We start from the raw sequence: 18936 nt of genomic DNA, 5'->3' as shown, positions 1-18936 counted from the left end.
TATAAAAAAATATATATATACATATATGTGCGACGTTGTAACGCGATGCGTGCGATGTGCATGTAAATTTATTATAAATAAATTATTATAAAGCAATGAAGAAAAAAAGGAAGAGAGAGACAGAGTTTGATATTTCAATATAAAGCATCTCAATCTCTTTGGGAAGACACTGAAAATGGCCAGGATCGGAGAATTAACAGATACGTGTACGTGGAATGTTTATTCTAAGTGTATGCACAAGTGTCTTACTTATATACATACATTACGCGTGATTGACATCATCTATATCTGCCTGATATATAAATACAGAGTTTAGATACATTATCGATAGGAGCGAACGCGGGCTAACAGCCGCCCCTCACGGGCTTCAGTACGTTCTCGGTAAACTGTCCGACTATGTTACCTCTCGGATGGTAACACGCTACTATAACGCAGGTACCGTCCCGTTTAGCCATCGCTATGCCCATCTCGGTCGTTTTCTTCCAGACGATTTGTGTAAAGTGACCTGCAGATAGAAAACAAAACAGATATTACTTACTCCGTTAAAATCGAATATTACGTTTGCTCCATTTGTTTCCGAATATTATATAAAAGTAATATATTTCTCTTAATATATTTCCCTTAATACTCACATGTATTGAGAACTTTCGGCTCGACGCCGAACTTGTGCTCCTTCTTCTCGGAATACCACTTGGAGACGACCTCCCGCGCGGAAACGATCAACTTGGGATCGGAGCACTGCATCGAATAAATGTTTTCGCCGTACGGAGACGACGATTGAGGTATCAGTTTGTTTGTGTTCAGCAACGTGTTCGCCCAGGCCTGCGGATAATTAAATGTGTGAGACGACAAATGTATACTACGGACACGACTTTTATGTGGTTTTTTATGGCCCGCAGCCGATCGTATATCTAGTCCGTAAACAGCCCGTGAACGTAAGAAGGAACGCCGAGGTCACACGCTAATCGCATGCACGACACTACGACGAAGTCATGATAATCTCATGCATTCCAAAATTACCTTGGCAGCGGCCGTTAATTCGGGACTCAGCCTCAAGTCCGGCACGCGATGCTTCCTCCGGTACTCATTGTGAACCAGCAATGCCTCCTGCTGCCACGCCTGCTCGTCTATTGTGCATTGCTGCTTCAGATCGCTGAAGTTAATTCGTTTCGTCGGGCTCGTATCAACGGGCGGCAAAACGTTCTCCGTGAAGCTGCCCAAGAAGTTGCCGGCAGGGTTGTAATTGCACACCACGTACACCTCCCCGTTCCGATTCCTGGCCATTCCCACCCCCAATTCTGTGCTGTCTCGCCAGATCACTTGCGTGAAGTGACCAGTCTTTAACGTCGTCGGCTCCTTTCCATACTGATGCTGAGCCTCTTCGGCGTACCTGCAAGGAGCGAATGTTTCAGGTGAGTTGCATCTAATAAGCGAACAGATTTCTCAAAATCTTTCGTTCAATAAATACCAACTAATAATAACATTAAACCAATGTTACAATCTCTCACTATAATGTAACTCTTACACGTAACACATGCGTTATATTGAACTTACATTGTTGAAATTATTTAACATTATATATATATATATATATATATATATTATGTTATTGGCAGTTGGTGTTAATCACGATGATTGACGTAGGCAATAACGTAAATTTTGATAAGATGTATGTAGACAATCTCACCAATCGTTTACTGGTTCCTCGCCACCAACGATGGTCTTCGGATTGGAGCTCCACATACAATAGAGATTCTCTCCATAGTCAATGTTCGCCCTGTGCTCTAGTCTACCTCTAGCCGCTAGTATGTTGGCCCAGTCTTGACTCGTCTTACACAGCTGAAAGGGAAACACATCGTTATTTATCGTTATGGCTATTTATCATTATGGCTATGTTCGATAAAGATGACAGAAAGACCATGTCCTCCGTGCTTCCGAGAACGAGGGGGAACGAGGCGAGTTTAAAAAGTCCAGTTTCTCGGGAGCTACAGGGAGTCGTGGTTTTATAGCCGGGACAAGAAAGACCGAAAGTCACCTGCTTGCTGAGTCGCAACGGCGGCGCTCCGTGCCGCGATCGGTAGAAATTGTGCGTGTCGAGGCAGACGTTGATGAATTCCTTCGGGGGCCCCGATCTGCGCACAGATGGTTTACGCGTGTCAGTCTTTGTTATCTACAACACATAAAGAGAAAACGCCGTATGGCGGATCAAGATTGCACACGATAAATCTACGAATTCTCATTAGAGATTTGCTACATCTCGTCGACTATATATTTCACCATATTGGGAAACTCGTTCCGCGTTCCTCTCGTTGACGATGCATTCGCGTGTGTCGAGAGCATCGGATAATCTTACTAAATACACAACGAAGTATGCCTCTGATTCTCAGATTGAAACGACGTGAAGTTTATCGGAGAAAAATTGACCTTTAGTCGGAAAGCCACGCGGAGAAAATAATTTTATAGTAAAATTAGAAAGTTTTATTCTAATTTTTAGCCAAAGAGAGAGAGAATAGAATGATTTTATTATTCTTTTCTTTCATATCAGTCATTTATTATTCTTTTCTTTCATATATGCTAATATAATATATCGTAGAGCTATAGAAGAGGTGTACTGACTGGCAGCTACGATTTCCCATTGTCCTATCCAAACACGATCATCTGCAGCACGAGCTCGTCCGCAAACCTTTGCTCGACGCTTCCGTTCGCGTGACCGCTCGTTAAATTTCTCTCAGTCGCCGGGAAAATTTACTGAGCGTGATGGCGGATCACCGAGATATGAATGAGGATCACGACAAGGAATCGGCGCGCTTCTCCGGAAGGACACAGAACCGACAATTAAATCGAAAACCGCGATCTAACTCACGATTGAAACCGAGCCGACAGGACAGCCATTATTCTCGTGGAATTCAAAGCGACGATAGATTCAGAGCTCTTTGACGACGATCGTCAGTTTGATCGACTGTCATTTGCATGACGCAGCATCTCTATTACATCTCTAATACAAAAAAGTGAAAAAATTGGAAACTATACGTCTAGAGTAAACTATATATTAGAATCAATACAGCGAGTCGCTTCTTTGTACTAAAACAATGTCTTTCTCTTTTTTCTGATTTATATATTGCTACATATTTATATAAAGCTCCTCTAGAAAATAATTTATATATTGCTACATATTTGTATAAAGTTCATCTACTAATATATATTTTTTTATTTAGTTGTCTTTTCGAATAATGGGAGTGCTTGATTGGCATAAGCCCCCATTTTCAAAGGCGAATTCCTCTTGAGACGAATTTCTGAAGCACTATAATTGAAGATACAAATTAACATCTGATTAGTACTTTATTCTGACAGTCTCTATTTCGATCTTTCATATCGGGAGTTGCATTATCAACTCAACAGAAATGACGTAGGCGGCCGATACGGCTGATAAATACGCCGATTAATGAACATGCTATCCTCGCTACAAATCACGTGCAAATCGGCCGTTTTGCGAACAAGGCGAAACATTAACCTGCGCGCGAAAAAACTTAACGCGCGCGCGCACAAGAAACGGTTTGAGCGAATGGGAACGAGACGACACGCGCGCGCGGAAAATGGAGCGGAAAAATCGATTCCGCGAGCATGCGAGAACGCATGGGCCTCTTCTTCTGGCAGATTAGTCATCGCGCTAGCCGGGTCGAGATTATGGCGCAATGATCCGTCGGACTCGCGCGTAGCAAAAGACCGATGATCCTGAGTCATCTCGCGCGGTCAACGCGCGACGCACCTCTCCGGCAGGGAAAGCCTCACGGCGTTCCTCCTAAGGAGGATCCTCTCGCACCTCGAGCACGACATCGTGCGCACCGCGGGCGCAACGAGACCGGCCCGTCAGAGCTTTCCCACCGAGATCGGCTAATTTGCCAAGTAGGTTGAAACCGGAAGACGCTCGACCACGCGGAGATCGCCGCGACGCGGTGAGGGAACCGGCCGGCGAATAGACTCGTGGGTATCCTTACCTGCGACGATGAATACCTCGCAGAGTCGGGAGACGCTGAAGAGGACCTGGCGCTGCTGCAGGACATGCCATCGCTTCCCAAGCTACCGTGGAAACTGCCGTGCAAGGAATTCGACAGCGGGCCCGGCGATGCTGGTGACGCCGTCAACGGGGACTTCGACCTTACGGAGTCTGTCCTCGACCTGAAAGTAGATCAATTATCACGCTGTACGGAGAAACACAGCGCTCCTTTCAGCCGCGGACAGCGCAGTGACGCGCGGTGAACACAAGCGGGCCGCTGAAAATTCTCTGCACTAGAGGCGAACGTGTAGTACGTGAGAGATCGGCAGTGGATTGAACTGCTCGTCCCAACGAGAATTCCTCGCTTCAACTCGACTGTTCTCCATTTTAAGAAAGCCACAAAAGGACCGTTGCCAAATTATTCCCGATGTAATTCACGCCAAATGAAAAGCTGGCCCGTTGGCTGGCAGAGAATTTTTATTGAAGGAATTCCCATTAAGACGGCATCGCACAGAGATGGTGTAATTATACATGAGTATGTACATTATAAATAGTGATAGGTTGAAACAACTTGAATCAGGTTAAAAGAGCTCCACTTCAGGGTTGTACAATTAACTGTCCCAGTTCTTTCGGCAACAGTTGTATTGTTTTAATCTTTCGTTCGTGCAAGACAAGCTCAAATAAGTAGTTCAATAAGGCAATCAAAAAGGCTGACTCAACGCATTACTGATCGTACGTTTGTCGTTTAATTAGTTTTCCAAACAGAGAGATACGATTTAATAATACTCGCGTTATGCGGTTGAATGAACTTTTCGGTAATTAAAAGAACATTTATGAGTTTCCAGTTGATTTCTTAGCACCGTCTCTCTATAAGTTTTGTAATACAAATTCCTACGTCAGAATGCCGGGTCTGACTCGACAAAATCGTTTGCGACCCTGAGGGCTTGTGGTTCTTTTTAACCGATTCTTTTTTCTCCTTTAATGTACATGACGTTCTCTAGAAATGGTGCCCTAATATTCCGTGCATCTTGATGAGACATGAGTAAGCTGGAAAGCCAACACGAAATTACAACGTGCGACGATCTCGGCCGTCATGGATCGCCCGGACGATCATTATGGCATGCGCAATGGATCGAAGCGATCGAACGTGAGAGCATCTAAGAGCGCTGTGTAATTACAACGGTGTCCCTAATCTATTCGTAGAGTGTGTTTCACGACGGGCTGAATACCGGGCTTGTTCGCGTAAACAATTCATGCCGCAGATATCCGATCATTATGCGCTCATAATGCAAATACGTTCCGCGCAAGATTGCACGTTGACTAATGAATAGCAATTTCGCATGGCCGCGCGGTTAAAGATGCCTCGCATCAAGATGCGGGACCGGCGATACGCCGAGGCAAAACGACTGTCGCGAATTGCGGCGATTCGCTCTCGCGAATATGGACGCTGACTCAAAGACGTCTTCAGAAGCTCGTCGGTGCCGTCGGATAATTCGCGAACACGCTTATTTATCGTCGCGCGTTTATGAGGTGGACACGTATTCCGAGAATATTCCGTCGCCGGTTTATAACGCGCCGCGAGTTATTCGCGATCGGGTGTCTGTTTATTAAGGAACAAATGGCGCGCGAATGTGCCGAGCGACGAAGGTTACTCGAGAGACCTGCTCCAAATTACCGAGAATCGTCGGGAACTTTACATTACTGCGTTTACATGAGTCAGGATATCTGCCTGCACGGAGAAAACCACGGAGATGAAACAACGAAACCCATATGAACCCCGCGCGCGTGATTTTAGTATTCAGCCCAAAGACGTGGTGACATCGGAGAGGCCGAGAGACGGCTGAAAATTTTCAGGGGTCTCACCCGGGCCCCGTTAAAGGTCACGTGGAACGGCGACTTCGTCGTGCGCCTCGTCCACGTATGCGTCGTCACATCTACCTTCACGACGCGGCTCGTCGTACTTCCTCCTTCCTACGAGCCTCCGTGACGCGTCCACGGCCACGGTCGTGTCGTGTAATGGAAGAAAGGCTGTCGTTTTCTTTGTTATGTCGCGCCCAAGCAAACTCCCCGACATGCCTGCCGTAAGAGCTCGGTGACTATAACGATACAAGGCGTCCCAAAATCTCGACGCGAAGAGTTTCTCATTCAATTTATAGTCGAATTTCTCGATCCTCGCGCAGTCTTGTAATCTTTCGCGATCAAATTTCTTTGTAATTATCGTCGGGAGTAAAACGCTAAGATAACATCGAAAACATTTGAAATTAAATGAACAATATATTGCTTATTTGCGGTATTTTAATTTTTTTAAATAGACTTGTAATACTTGAAACTGTGTGTGTGTTGCAGGAATATTGAGAAGACGAGTCAGATTCAAGACCGCATCCTCGAGGAGTTCCGAGACGATACCAAACGCGGTAGAACTCTCTTGGGACACGCTGTACCTTATTCCACATTGCTTCCATCTCGTTTTCTCTTCTTTTTCTTTTCTTTTTTTTTTTTTTTCTTATTTTACCCCGGCCCTTTACGCGCATTCAGACGAGTCGCACCGGGAGAGTTTTTCTCGGCCGCGGTACCCGCGTGGGCGGAATCGCATATATCGTCGACGTCGAGCAGACGACGTGTTCGCCGCCGATAAGAATTTAATCCCAACAAAACGGGCCTCGCGGCGATTAATCTCGCGATTAAACGATCCCGGCGGGGATTTCTTTCTTTTTCTTCGTGGTCCCGCTGACTACGTTACGTAAAATCGAGTGCGATTAAGCGGGACTGTCAAACAGTAATTTACACGTCTCCATCGCGGAGACGTGTAAAAATCACGCGATTCGGAAAATCGCAAATCGCGACGAGGCGAGACGATGCGCACGTGGATGAGAGAGGAGAGAGAGAAAGAGAGGAGCGCGTTGATGACGATAATCTGAGGAAACACGCGCGTATCTTCGCAGCCAGCAGACTGCGATCCCGTACTTTCAATTTATCCCGGCAATGGCTCGAACGTTGTTTCCGTCGAGCGGACATTATCGCCCTGTTACGTGAAAGCCGGCAATTTACAGCGCGTTCTTATGGAATCGCCGTCTGCTCGGCGATTCGCCTCGACGTAAGCACGCAAACTTTCAGCTGTCACTCGGCTTTCTACATGCCACCTACGTCGTATGTCGTACATACGCTAAGTGAACTAGGACCACTTACCGATCCTAGTGAAGTTTCGGAAAGCATCTAAGCGACAAAACACCGGCAAAACTAATGTACCATCAGCGCCGTCGGCGGCGGCGAGAAAGAGACACATGAAAGTTCATTTGTGGGATATAAAGAGTTCACTTCTGAGAAACAAAATTTATTTCTACGAAATAAAGTTTGTGTACTTTATCTCCGGGAAATCAACTCTGTGTCCCACAAATCAATTTTCAAGTACTTTTCTCCGCATGCCCCCGTCCGTTTCCTTCTTTCTCTTTCTCGTATGCTTACTTCCCTCTTCACTGGAATCGGAATTCGGACTAGAGAGAGAAAGAGAGCGAGACTAATCTGCGTCACATAGGCGATTCTCTGTACCTGTCCGGCGACACCTGATCGACAAAACCGACCACCTTCTTTTTCGTTCCGTGCACGTTGAGCGACGGCATGCTACAAGAGCAACGAATCACAGAACAAAAGAACATTTTTAATTGCGTCCTCTTCTCATCATATCAACATTATGTGTCGCGTGAGCGGGACAATATTCGGGATCGCGCGAGAAATAGAATTTCGAAACGCGGAGATTTCAATGCCTGCAACGACGACGGCGACGACGAAATCTCACGAGACATAGTAACGTAAAAAAAAAGCTAATGAAAAAAAAAGAAAACGTTTTACGTTCTATTGAAAGAAGCAAGTACCGTGTGTGCCTGCGTGTACCGGCCGAGAGAAAGGGACTGAAACACGAGACAGCTGACTCCGCGACGGGTAAAGTTTTGTCTACTTCGAACTCTGTGTAACAAGTTTCCGGTACACGATCGTGCGAGAAGGAAACGCACCTCCGACCACGTGCACCGAAGAAACACTTCGCTAAGAAAGGTATAGGGGCATATAACAGTACAACTACGGCTATAATATCAATTTGTTCTAAACACCGCAACGTACATTCATCGTTTACTTCAGTGGTTTTCCAGAACCTCCTCTGTGCCGAGGCGGAACTGCACTACTGATGGAATTCGCGCGCGGAATCCCGACGTGAGAAACCAATTGCGAGCGTACACGCGCATAGCTAACGCAGGACACACGATGAAACACAATTCGCGATACTATTTATGTTTTAAAAATTGATCTCCGTTCGATCTGCAAATTTTACATTCCGTCTCTCCGCGAATGGTACACCAAGGACTGATTTTTCAATAGCAGTTTGAATATACACACTGAGAAAAATTTTTGATAATAATTATCCAGTTTGTGTTATAATCACTACATTTAGTAAAATAGTATCAACTAAATATAAGAGGTGAATATTACTATATGAAAGTTAATGTTACTAACAATTTTGTAATTATTATCAAACATTGGTAACATTTACCATTATTGGTTACTATTTACCAAATGGTACGGTAAAACGCATTTGGTAAATATTATCAAACTTTTTTTCAGTGCACGGAGAGAATTTTATTGTAGAAATTTGTGCTATATGTGAAATTTCATAACCGAGGAACAGGTCGATATGCATTCTGCGGTAACTGACTCTGTCCTTTCATTTTACACGTGTTACTCTTATTTTAGGAACTGAAATGTGCTGTTGAAACATTCTCTATATTTTTAGCGAAGCGTAGTGAAATTTTAGTGAAATTTACTTATGTTCTTTAGCAAAACAAGTTAACAGTTTACTCTTGCACTTCTAGAAACTACATGAGAAAATTAAAGAGAATTTATATGGGAAAGAACTACTAATATTCTCTCCGTGTAGATTTAAGTTGGAGCTCAAACGCATTAAACACATTATTAGAACAAACTATGAACTTAAATCTAATGAAAAATCCAAATCTATTGAAAAGATCAGTCATAAGCGTCATACACGTCCCGATATTGTATGCGTACATGTATGAGATTGAACAATTATCTCTAAATTTAATATCAAGGTTTATATGAAGTCACATGTACACGCTCGCTCCGATACGCTGCTTGACAGTGATCGTACTAATTTCGCCGCTCGAATACACTTCTTATCACACAGGTAATAATGATCGGGATAATTGCGGCCGAGAAGCGGCCATTCATTACCGTCTAAACCACTACTTGCCGACTTATGTAATTTCCGACTCGAATAGCCACAAAACACGTCTTAATTTTACCGGTTACGCATTTATCTTGAACTTTGTTCATTACATCATTAAAACGCACCGATGACAACGCAGAAAGGGATTGCGTTCGAAACTCTTATGTACAGAGTGTCGGTCTAATAATAATGTAATAGCGATAAAGTCCTTCGTACCTGTTGGACTTTGGCGTAACGATGTCTCTCGTTTCAGAGGTGTACTTCCTCTCGGCTCGGCCGCCGTTGAAGAGCTCGACAGTTTCCCTGGTGACGGTTTCCAGAAGTGGCTCGCCGCCTCGTCTCCCTTTACTAAAGGTCCTCTGGTCCGTTTTACGGACCATGACCACCCTCGACAAGGGCTGATTGAACTCGTGTCCGTGCATGGTCGGCGGGATCATAGCCAGCGACTGCGAAAGAGGACCTCCGACTCGCGGAGACCTGGAAGACAAATTGACACGGATGATTAACGGATGCGTCTATGTGAGACGCGTTTGAACAATATTCCACGCGTCGCTATACTAACGGCGTATTGGCACAAGGTAAATTTAAAATAAAAACTCAATATTAATCTCTTAATATTTTTTTTGTAATTGTAATTTTCTGTAACTCTTCAATTTTCTGCATTTACATGGAAACTGCTTCTTCTCTTAATAGTTTTTAGAGGGTACCATACTTGAAAACTTTGCCAAGAAAATATTTTTACGTTGTATCGGTTGTATAAACACGCAAATGTTTTTGCACAATGAAAGTACATGAAGGAAATGAATTTAAGCATTCTTTAATATGTGACGAAAACAATACAAAATCTCAGAACTGAGCGAATCTCACGCTGTCCAGTTGACGTAAATATTTTCCTGATACACAAAGTTCTGCAGTTTTTGCAAGCGTATGCCAAACGTATGTTTGCTGCACTCAGGAAAACTTGAAAGAACATTGCTGTATCATCACAACTAAATTTAGAAGCTTAAAAACATGCGAAATATTTGCAGAAAGATTTCTATATACACATGATTTGGTTTTCCGCTAAATATGATGAAATAAAGCAGCACACATTTATATAAGATCTGTCTATAAGTACAAGAAAATACGAAAAGGATTAGTGAGGAGTCTCTCTAAGTTATCGACATTTTTCGAGCTCGTCATCCACTTTAGCATCTCTTAAAATTCCTCAAGCCAAAGTTCGAACATCGTCCGCCATTTGTCGGGAAAAAGTGAGCGAGTGTGAGCGAGAGAGAAACTGTGCAGCGTCGTTTCATTCTTGGAACTTCTCTTTCACTCACGTCAGCCCTAAAAATGGCGGACAGGATGCAGTCTAATCAATAATCACCATGCTTTGTCCTAATTTTGACTAGAGGCATCTACTCGAGCCATCGTCGACCGCTTCGCGTGCGATCACGCATCGTCTGACAGTTCTCAAAGCATACATCATCGGCCGGAAAGCGGCGCGCATTGAACAACTCGCTATTGAGCAGGCATACCGATAAATCGCCACTGTCCCGTTTCCTCTTCACGATCAGTCGTCACGACGCGTGCGCCTCGCGGACCGGTTCTCGACGATACGTGCAATTAACGCCGGTCGGTGTTACTTTAATTATTAACCGCCTTCGCTCGCGAGCGCTTCTGGGCTTTCTTACGCGTGTAAATCGTGTATCTCGTTTCCTGCGCGGCTCTGACGCCCCGTCGTGCGCAACTGGCACTTTGTAGCAACCGTAGAACAGCACTGTGGGTTTTGCCGAGTGCTCGGCGAGGAACGCGCGAGATGTCTCGGCGACGGGGCTGTCATTACCGCATCATTCGACAGCTTGCTTGCGAAAACGCCGGCTATGTGGATTTCGGAGCGCGCGTGACGACACACTCGAAGCTCGAACTCCGCCGGCCGTAACTGGAACGGCATAACTAGATCGTAATTCCCTTTCGACGTAAATCGTCGCTCGCGTGCGAAACTCGGAATTAACCGGACGATTAAGCCGCGGCGCGCACGCTAAAACCAGACACGCCGGCTAAGGCAGATCTCCCTCATTTACGTTTAAAGCGTCCCCTCGTTAACCCGCTCTTAACCTTGTGCAACATCGCGAATGAGTTCTCCCCGCGGGGAGATAATTGAACCGTTATGTTAATAACAAAGCAGCGCTCGGTCTCCTTCCGTTCCGCGGTCTGGGAAATCGCTAACTCCGCATAATACAATGCGCGATCTTCTCCGGAGTAAAAGGGAATGTACGTTTCGTGCATTTGTTTAACAGATACCCGTTGACTTTATCCTTGAAATTTTATATTTTAAAAATATGTGCATGAAGACGTACACGGAAAGAATATATTTCAGTTTTTCCTCGTATAAATTATTTCTTAAATTTTATCATGTTTCTACACTAAGAGGAAAAATATCCAAGAAACAGTAAATATTTTTTTGATGAGTACTATCAGAATATCTACTAAAATGAAATATTTTTTAAAAATAAAAAAATATATATTTTCTTAAAACATTAAGAAGAGAGAGACCTTAATTTTTCTTGGAAAAGCAATTATCTATCTCGTTTAAATAAAAGAACTTAGATTTTTTAAGTAAATATGAGAGAGATGTTAGTATCCACTAAATAGATATTCACTAATTTGTATGTGTTTTTTCTCTCAGCATGATACTATAGGAATAAGCTGTCAGTGAAGTCTATCTTAAGGGATATATAGTAAATATCACTGGAAGTTTAGTAAATTTTTTAATAGCACACTTCTCACGGTTCCTAAAATATATAGCGAAAGAATAGTCAATTATCGCAGAGTGTGTGTTCAGTCTATTCCTCAGTCACAAAAGTCTACAGTAATTCTTACTATAAAATCTTTTCCGTATATATTTATAGGAATCCCAAAGTAAAAGATTTTTTAACAGAAATATTGATTTTACTTTTAAAATTTAGTCCTACAATTCTAAAAATATTAATCCGTACTCATGCGAATTTCAGAAAAAGTCGAAGTGTACCGCCGTTGAAGCGACATTTACAATTAGATCCGGCTTCATTCGCGGCAATGTTACTTTGCCATCGGGAGTAATTCGTTCCCTGGAGGCGTTGCTCGTAAAGTCGACGGACATCGCGCGTTCAAGCGCGACCGCGAGGAAAAATCGACAGAGGAAGGGAACGTCTCTGTAAAAGGGAGCTATTTGCAGATTTTAACGAGAATTCGCGGAACATGATGGAGAAACTGGAAAATATCGGGAGACGAAAGCGCGCGAGAGTCGCCGGTCGCGCGATCTGTACCCGCTGAGACATATTTTGCGCGCACTTCGTGTTTTTACACGACATCACCGTAGAACTTGACTCTCGGAGTATCTCGGAGGAGCATAAGTTTACGATCTTTATTGCCGCATGTCTGATATCGGCGACGGTTAGTTGGCTATTAATACCCGCGCAGTGTTCGCTAAGAGCACGTTCCGTCGCGGTGAATGAAATTTCGAGGCGGAGAAAAGTGGAGCCGCTCTTTCGGAAACGAAGAGAGATCTCCTCCGAGAACGAATTTTCGCGGAAGAAATTGTCTCCGCTGAGACATCACTGAGAAACGTGAGGAAAGTAATCGGAGGATCGATGATAAAATAATCCCGACTGACTTGCCGGACGCGTCATTCGAACCTGTGGATCGCGATCAGACTTTTTCCTGCGAAGAAAGTCTCGATAACTTCCTACGAATAACGGACCAGCGAATTACGTTAATAAAAGCCCGGCACGCACAATTAGGCTTCTTGTTCGATACACTTTCACGGCGATCACTCGCGCGGTCAATTCGGGACGAGGCACTCTTCGCGGCCGCGAGTTCGTAACTGAGCGTCAACGGAGACGACGAGGTTTTGATTTCTAGAAATGTTCAATTACATCGCGCGAGGATCGTGAAAGTCGCCAGGAGCATTTCGTCGACTTCAGCCTCGACGAATGTTACTGTAGCGACTTCGACGTCCTCAATGAAAAATGATAACCACGACGACGACGAGACGATGATGACTTACAGCGTAAGTGGTTCGACCTGCAGAGACACCGGCGCGTTCTCAAGAAAATCCCCGGCACCGAGACACCATTATTCTCCCGTGGCGTCGGAGGCTCCAGCCGCGCTCGGTATAAACCGCACGACAGAACGAACAAAACTGGCACGGGTCGGCCGCAACAGCGAGAGCGAGAGAGAGACGGTTCCTCTCCCGGAGAGGAAAGGTGGCCAATTAGCCGTTACTCGGCGCACATGCCTCGACCAACTATCCGACGCAGCTGCAGCTGCACCGCGTGCTGCACCGCGTCGCTGCACCGCGCTGCACTGGCCGCTCGCTCCGGCGTAGCCGCGTTCATAAGCGCGTTCACGGGACTCTCTCGCGCGGGTCTCTCCCTCGACCGTGCCACGAGCCGTAAACCGTTCGGCCACACTCCGTGACGAAAATCGCCGGGGACAGCCAAGTCGGAACACTTTACGTGAACATTTAACGCAGAGCCGAGCGAGTCATGCGCGGTCGAATCGATCCGAATCTCGAAGAGCTATACCCCAACTCGAATCTCTGAAGACATATTCGAGGCGAATTTTTCCGGGCTCATCGCATACTGATCAACAAATTTCAGTCTTTTTCAATGACTATTTCTTGACGTACAGTAAAAGCGAGACAATGCTGCCTCCGTGCATGTTTAATATGCCGATATTCACTGCCAGTACTGCAAGTCTATACAGTGCGCATAAAGCTTTCAGGAATTACGTTCTCTCTGATTGGTCAAGCGACATTGTAGACGCGATAGTTTTAGTCGCTAATATTACGTAGACTTAAGGCTCCTAGCCCTTCACATTGTCTATCTCTTTTTAATGACGTCAGAAGCGAGAAAATGCACGCTAAGAATTCTTGCGAAATACATTGAAATAAAAATATATATCCATAAAGTAACAGTTGCGATCGATTAAATAAATTTGTAAAATATTCCGTGCACTCCCCTTTTGCTCTAACAATCAATCAATTTATTGTAAATTAATCTGAATAGAAATAGGCGAAGAAATAAGTTAAGAAGATGAATAGTATGTCACGTTAATTTACGACAAATTATTGATTGTTAGAACAAAAAGGGAGTGCACGGAATATTTTACAAATTTGTTTAATCAATTGCGAGTGTTACTTTATGGATATATATTTTTATTTCAACGTATTTCGCAAAAATTTTTAGCATGCATTTTCGTGCTTCTGACATCATTAAAAAGAGATAGACAATGCGAGAAGTCAGGAGCCTTAACGTGAACTATACCACACGTATACCAACACAACGTCTAAAATCGGAACGTCTTATGTCTTAATTTTAAACATTGTGTAGATAGATTTTCAAAATCTCTATATAACATACACAGACACGTGCACGAAAATACAATCCCGCCGATAAAGTAGATTGATCGAGCGAGAAGCACACATGAGACGATCCAAAAGAAGTGATCGAACTGTGCACGATTCGGAATTGTCGAATTATTCGAACATCTTTGATTCGAAGACGATTGGAATCCGATTTGACTCGCATGATTCGCATACCTCTAATTTAACGTGATCACGAGCGAGAAGTTTGCTTTCGTCGAGCGCTCCGAAACACTAACGAGATCCCGTTCTCGAGCGACGTTCTCGTTCGCGCTGATTCTCGTATATTTCGCGATGATATCACACGATAAGTGTGACACGCGAGGAATAAAGGTCGCGCGATAAAAAGAAAAAAAGAACACGCAGATGTTCGGTCGGTTGCGCGCACGATGAGCGCAAGTTTCTTCCGCTTTCGCGACAAAGCGCGCTACTGTGCACCTCGCGGAAAGTAGCAGCATAATAATTCGAGGACGAAGACGCACGGAGTTGCCGTGCGTGTACCGCTATTCCGGCTGACCGGAATCACTGCTCTGGAACAGCACGATATCGTCTCTCGCTCGGACTCGAGAGTGGAAGCGCATCGATCTCGGCGGAGTCAGTTAACGCGCGAAAGACAACAGTGAAATTTGCGATTTCGGATTCGCGAATCCGTAATCGCGTACAAACGCACGCGAGGCCGCAAGTTAAAATTCGCCCGACTCGATTTTCCACACACACACACACACACACACACACATACACGAACTCGACCGAAATTAATCAAATTTCCCGAGTAACGTGCGGCACGCAGGCTTCAATAATTGTACAATTGTGAAGCTACAGATATCACGACGAGAACTGAATATAAAGTGTTACGCATGTAACACGACGCTTGATGTTCAAACGACGCCGCACCGTGCCGTATGTTCCTCTTCTTCGCGATCTCGCTCCGACTCGCGATGCCTTTTTTTCTCTTTTTCGAGCCGGTGTACGACTTTCACGTACGAAAATCCGCGCACCAGCGGAGCCGGGCGCAATCGCATTCTTCCCCGCGATTGTCGTTATCGGGGCGATTTATCGGCGAAGTTGATTTATAGCAACGGCACGTGCCGGCGCGCGCGGCCGCGTTCGCATAACAGGCGGAAAGCCTCAGAACGTGCGTGATTATCGGAGCGACCAATTAGCGAGAGGACAGCAGGAAGCCTTACGAAACGCGCAGAGAGAACGAGGCACGTTTCCACTCGAGGTGAGGGAGAGAAAGAGAGAGAGAGAGAGAGAGAGAGAGAGAGAGAGAGAGAGAGAGACTCTCTCGTTCACACGCTACTTTCGTTCGTACCCGAAGAAACAGCCATTTCTTTTTCTCCTTCGTCGTCGTCGTCGGCGGTCACTTCGTCGATGAGAAGGAAAAAACCATCACATCGATAGAGTTCGCAATTATGCTATCGTCGTCGTCCAGACTTATCTTCGATTACATCAGCGCGCGACCTTCGATGGAACCACCTGTTATGCTTCCATAGACATGGCTAATTTCCCGATAACCTTCGCGAGAAACGACACCTTCGTCATTGTCTTCGTCTTTGGACATTTCTTCGTCGCGCGAAGACAGAAAGACGTATAGAATTGTCCATAGTTATGCAAGAATGATTCGGAATGATCCACATCGAGTACGTTTCAAAGGAGAATGAAAATAAAAATTTGATGCATGATTTGAAAAGTATAGATAACACAATGAGGTTCTTCGCAATCGTTCAAGAAGTCGAGCGTGGAAGTCAGTTTTCTTCTATTTAAGGATATTCATTGACAAGCTTAATCCTTAAAGATGTGGATAAAAAAAGACATGATTAGTGAAAAATGGCGAAACTAAGAGAAAACTGTTCCATCAATCAATTTTAAGCTTGGATCTGTCTTATTTTATATAAAAAGACATATAGACTACTTGTTGATAGACAAAAACTGAAAATTCACAATTTTGTGGGTTGGGTAATTCTTGCATACGTAATTATAGCGAATTCTGTCTGCCGTGGTTTTCCATTTCCGTTAGAAAGTCAGATATACGGCAGCACAAGCAGCCGTATTTTTATGTGGGTTAATGTCGATCTTCCAATTAGCGCGCGAACAGCAACGAAATGCGACCGCTTTTCCGATTTCATGAAAACAAATATGATGCATCGCGTGTTAACGTGCATTTTCAAACGTTTCCTAGAATGGGATGCATTTAGGGCGGCAAAGAGAGTCGGGTCGCGGCCTGGAGGAATCAGACTGATACGAGCTGTCAGTTCAGGAAGCTGCCTGAAGTGTTTCGGTTCCTCCGTTACCTCGATCTATTTCGCCTAGCCGTCATAAGCCGTCAAGTTTCGCGAGAGAAACTAACAAAACCCACATTGCGCACGAGGAAAAAACGCGGGTCGATTGGTAATTTCTGATGAGATATGAAAGAACCAGAAAATTCCGGTTGAGATCACTAGAATTAATGTTCAAATTGGTTAGAAATCTTGTTAACTTGAACAAAATTCTAGTGAAGTCTAAATGGAACTTTTAATTCGTTCATTTTTTTCATCGAATATTCTCTCAAACCAACAAAACCTTTTTCCCGTACGTCTTCTAATCGAATCGCAAATTCGCGCTGAACCGCTTTTCATCTAGCCGCAAGTTCGCGACAAATCGCTTTTTATAGAATTGCAAATTCAAATGAGCGAGCGAACGTGACGTAATCCCCGTCGCGAGTGCGTTCCGGGGTTGATAAAGCGAGCGTCGCGTAATTCATCTGCGACGTTTCGCATGAAACGAGGTATTGGCTCGGCTGTTCAAGGCCGATGGATCATGTTGGTCATGAGCCGTACACGGCACTGTGATCTGCATTACAATGTCGTCGTCGTCGCCGGTTGTCAGTCGAAACGCGGAACACGAACGAAATTGTATAATAACTGCCTCATTGGTGCCCGCGGCGGATAATCAAGCGGCGATTACGTAAAATCGCGCCGCAAAACGCGCTTCGTAAAAGGAAAAGCCAGTCTGCGTGTTATCGGCGCAACTAAATCCGCGCGTAAAAACGGCGGAACGAGAATGCCGCGACGTGGCTTCGCGCGAATCGCCCAAAGAATCTTTCCCTCTAATTACGGCGCACAGCACGATCGTTGTGCCGATTCGGGAAAAGTTTTTAATGGCGCCACGTAATTCCTACCATCGTCGGAGCTTGTTGTGTGCCAAGCTCGCGTGAACGAAGCTCCGCGCATACAGGTGTAGCCCGGAAATTTCTCAAGTTCAAGTAAAGTTTGACTAATAAAATGGAGTAACGAAGGCGATTGGTTAAACGGAACATAAACGTGGATTGCTAGTGGAGTGAGGTTCAGATTGCAGATTATTTGAAGGAGAAATATATTCCGCACTGAGAGAAACAAAAAGCATTTATAAATATAATCACATAGAGAAATAACTAGTCCTGTAAATTATTATAAATTGCACACACTATGAATTACTATAAATTATGGTCAAGGTAACTATTTTTTTTTTTTTTATTAAATTCCACTATTACGTTTATAATAATAACCTTATATGATATCACTATCATATGTGTTAGGATAACCAAAAAATATGATTGGAGCGAAAAATAACTATACACGGAGAAAAATAATTTGTTGGCCCAGTAAATTTTCTGCTGATCTAGCAAAATCTTTTCATTATTATATGGATAGCAAAAAGATTTGCTAAGAGTACTAATCACTATTTTCTGGATATAATTTGCTGAATCTACAAATTATTTTGCTATAAGAACCATGATGGATTTATATAAGCAGTTGCAGTTTTTGCTTCGATAGCAAATAAATTTGCTAAAGATACATTATTTTGCATCAATAGCAAATTAACGTGATTCTTAGAACAAATATTATTCAACAAATTTTTTCTATCCTGGCAACGAAACTACTTCTGCTCTGATAACGAATAATTTATAAAATTAGTTACGTTAACAAAATTTTTTTGATGTCACTACGAATATGCAACAACGATTTTGCTAAAAGAGCAAAATTATTTTTCCCCATGTATAATTTTAGTTAGATTAATATAATTTTTTTCTCTCAGTGCATGTGCACAAGAAAGTGTCCTCCACGCAGGCGAAGCGTTACGTCGTTTTACGTGTTACGCGTATGCATCGCACGCACGAGGATGACACGATCAAGATCATCGCAGTCAGCTTCCGGTGCGACGATCATTACGAGCACGTAGTAATTCGAACCGCGAGGTCGCCGGCGACACGGAAGGTGCGACTGTCGCGAAAAATCCGCGCGACATCGAAGGTGCCGTCGACGAAAGCGCCGTTTGCCGACCGAGGAGACGCGCGTTTACGCA

General features: G+C 44.2%; 1 protein-coding gene across 7 annotated transcripts in view; it reads right to left on the bottom strand.

Annotated features, from left to right (window-relative positions):
* Nucleotides 1-201: 201 nt before the first annotated feature.
* LOC116853257 (repressed by EFG1 protein 1-like) overlaps nt 202-18936 on the bottom strand; it is a 55478-nt gene continuing 36743 nt past the window's right edge. For 6 of the 7 annotated variants that reach the window (XM_032834246.1, XM_032834240.1, XM_032834252.1 and 3 more), the window contains 7 exons: nt 9444-9704; nt 3996-4176; nt 2036-2170; nt 1688-1839; nt 1021-1390; nt 633-822; nt 202-505 (listed from right to left, as the gene is read on the bottom strand). In XM_032834246.1, coding sequence (XP_032690137.1) covers nt 345-505; nt 633-822; nt 1021-1390; nt 1688-1839; nt 2036-2170; nt 3996-4176; nt 9444-9704 — 1450 coding nt within the window. In that variant the 3' untranslated portion in view covers nt 202-344. Of the gene's footprint in view, nt 506-632; nt 823-1020; nt 1391-1687; nt 1840-2035; nt 2171-3995; nt 4177-9443; nt 9705-13254; nt 13565-18936 lie in introns of those variants that run through there. The other variant, XM_032834270.1, reaches the window with a different exon arrangement.

This window comes from Odontomachus brunneus, unplaced genomic scaffold (assembly GCF_010583005.1).
Source record: "Odontomachus brunneus isolate Ranch 3 - 2012 unplaced genomic scaffold, Obru_v1 Obru_scaffold_006, whole genome shotgun sequence".
Taxonomy (NCBI): domain Eukaryota; kingdom Metazoa; phylum Arthropoda; class Insecta; order Hymenoptera; family Formicidae; genus Odontomachus; species Odontomachus brunneus.
Note: the sequence above shows the minus strand (reverse complement) of the source record. Positions and strands in the feature narration are given on the sequence as shown.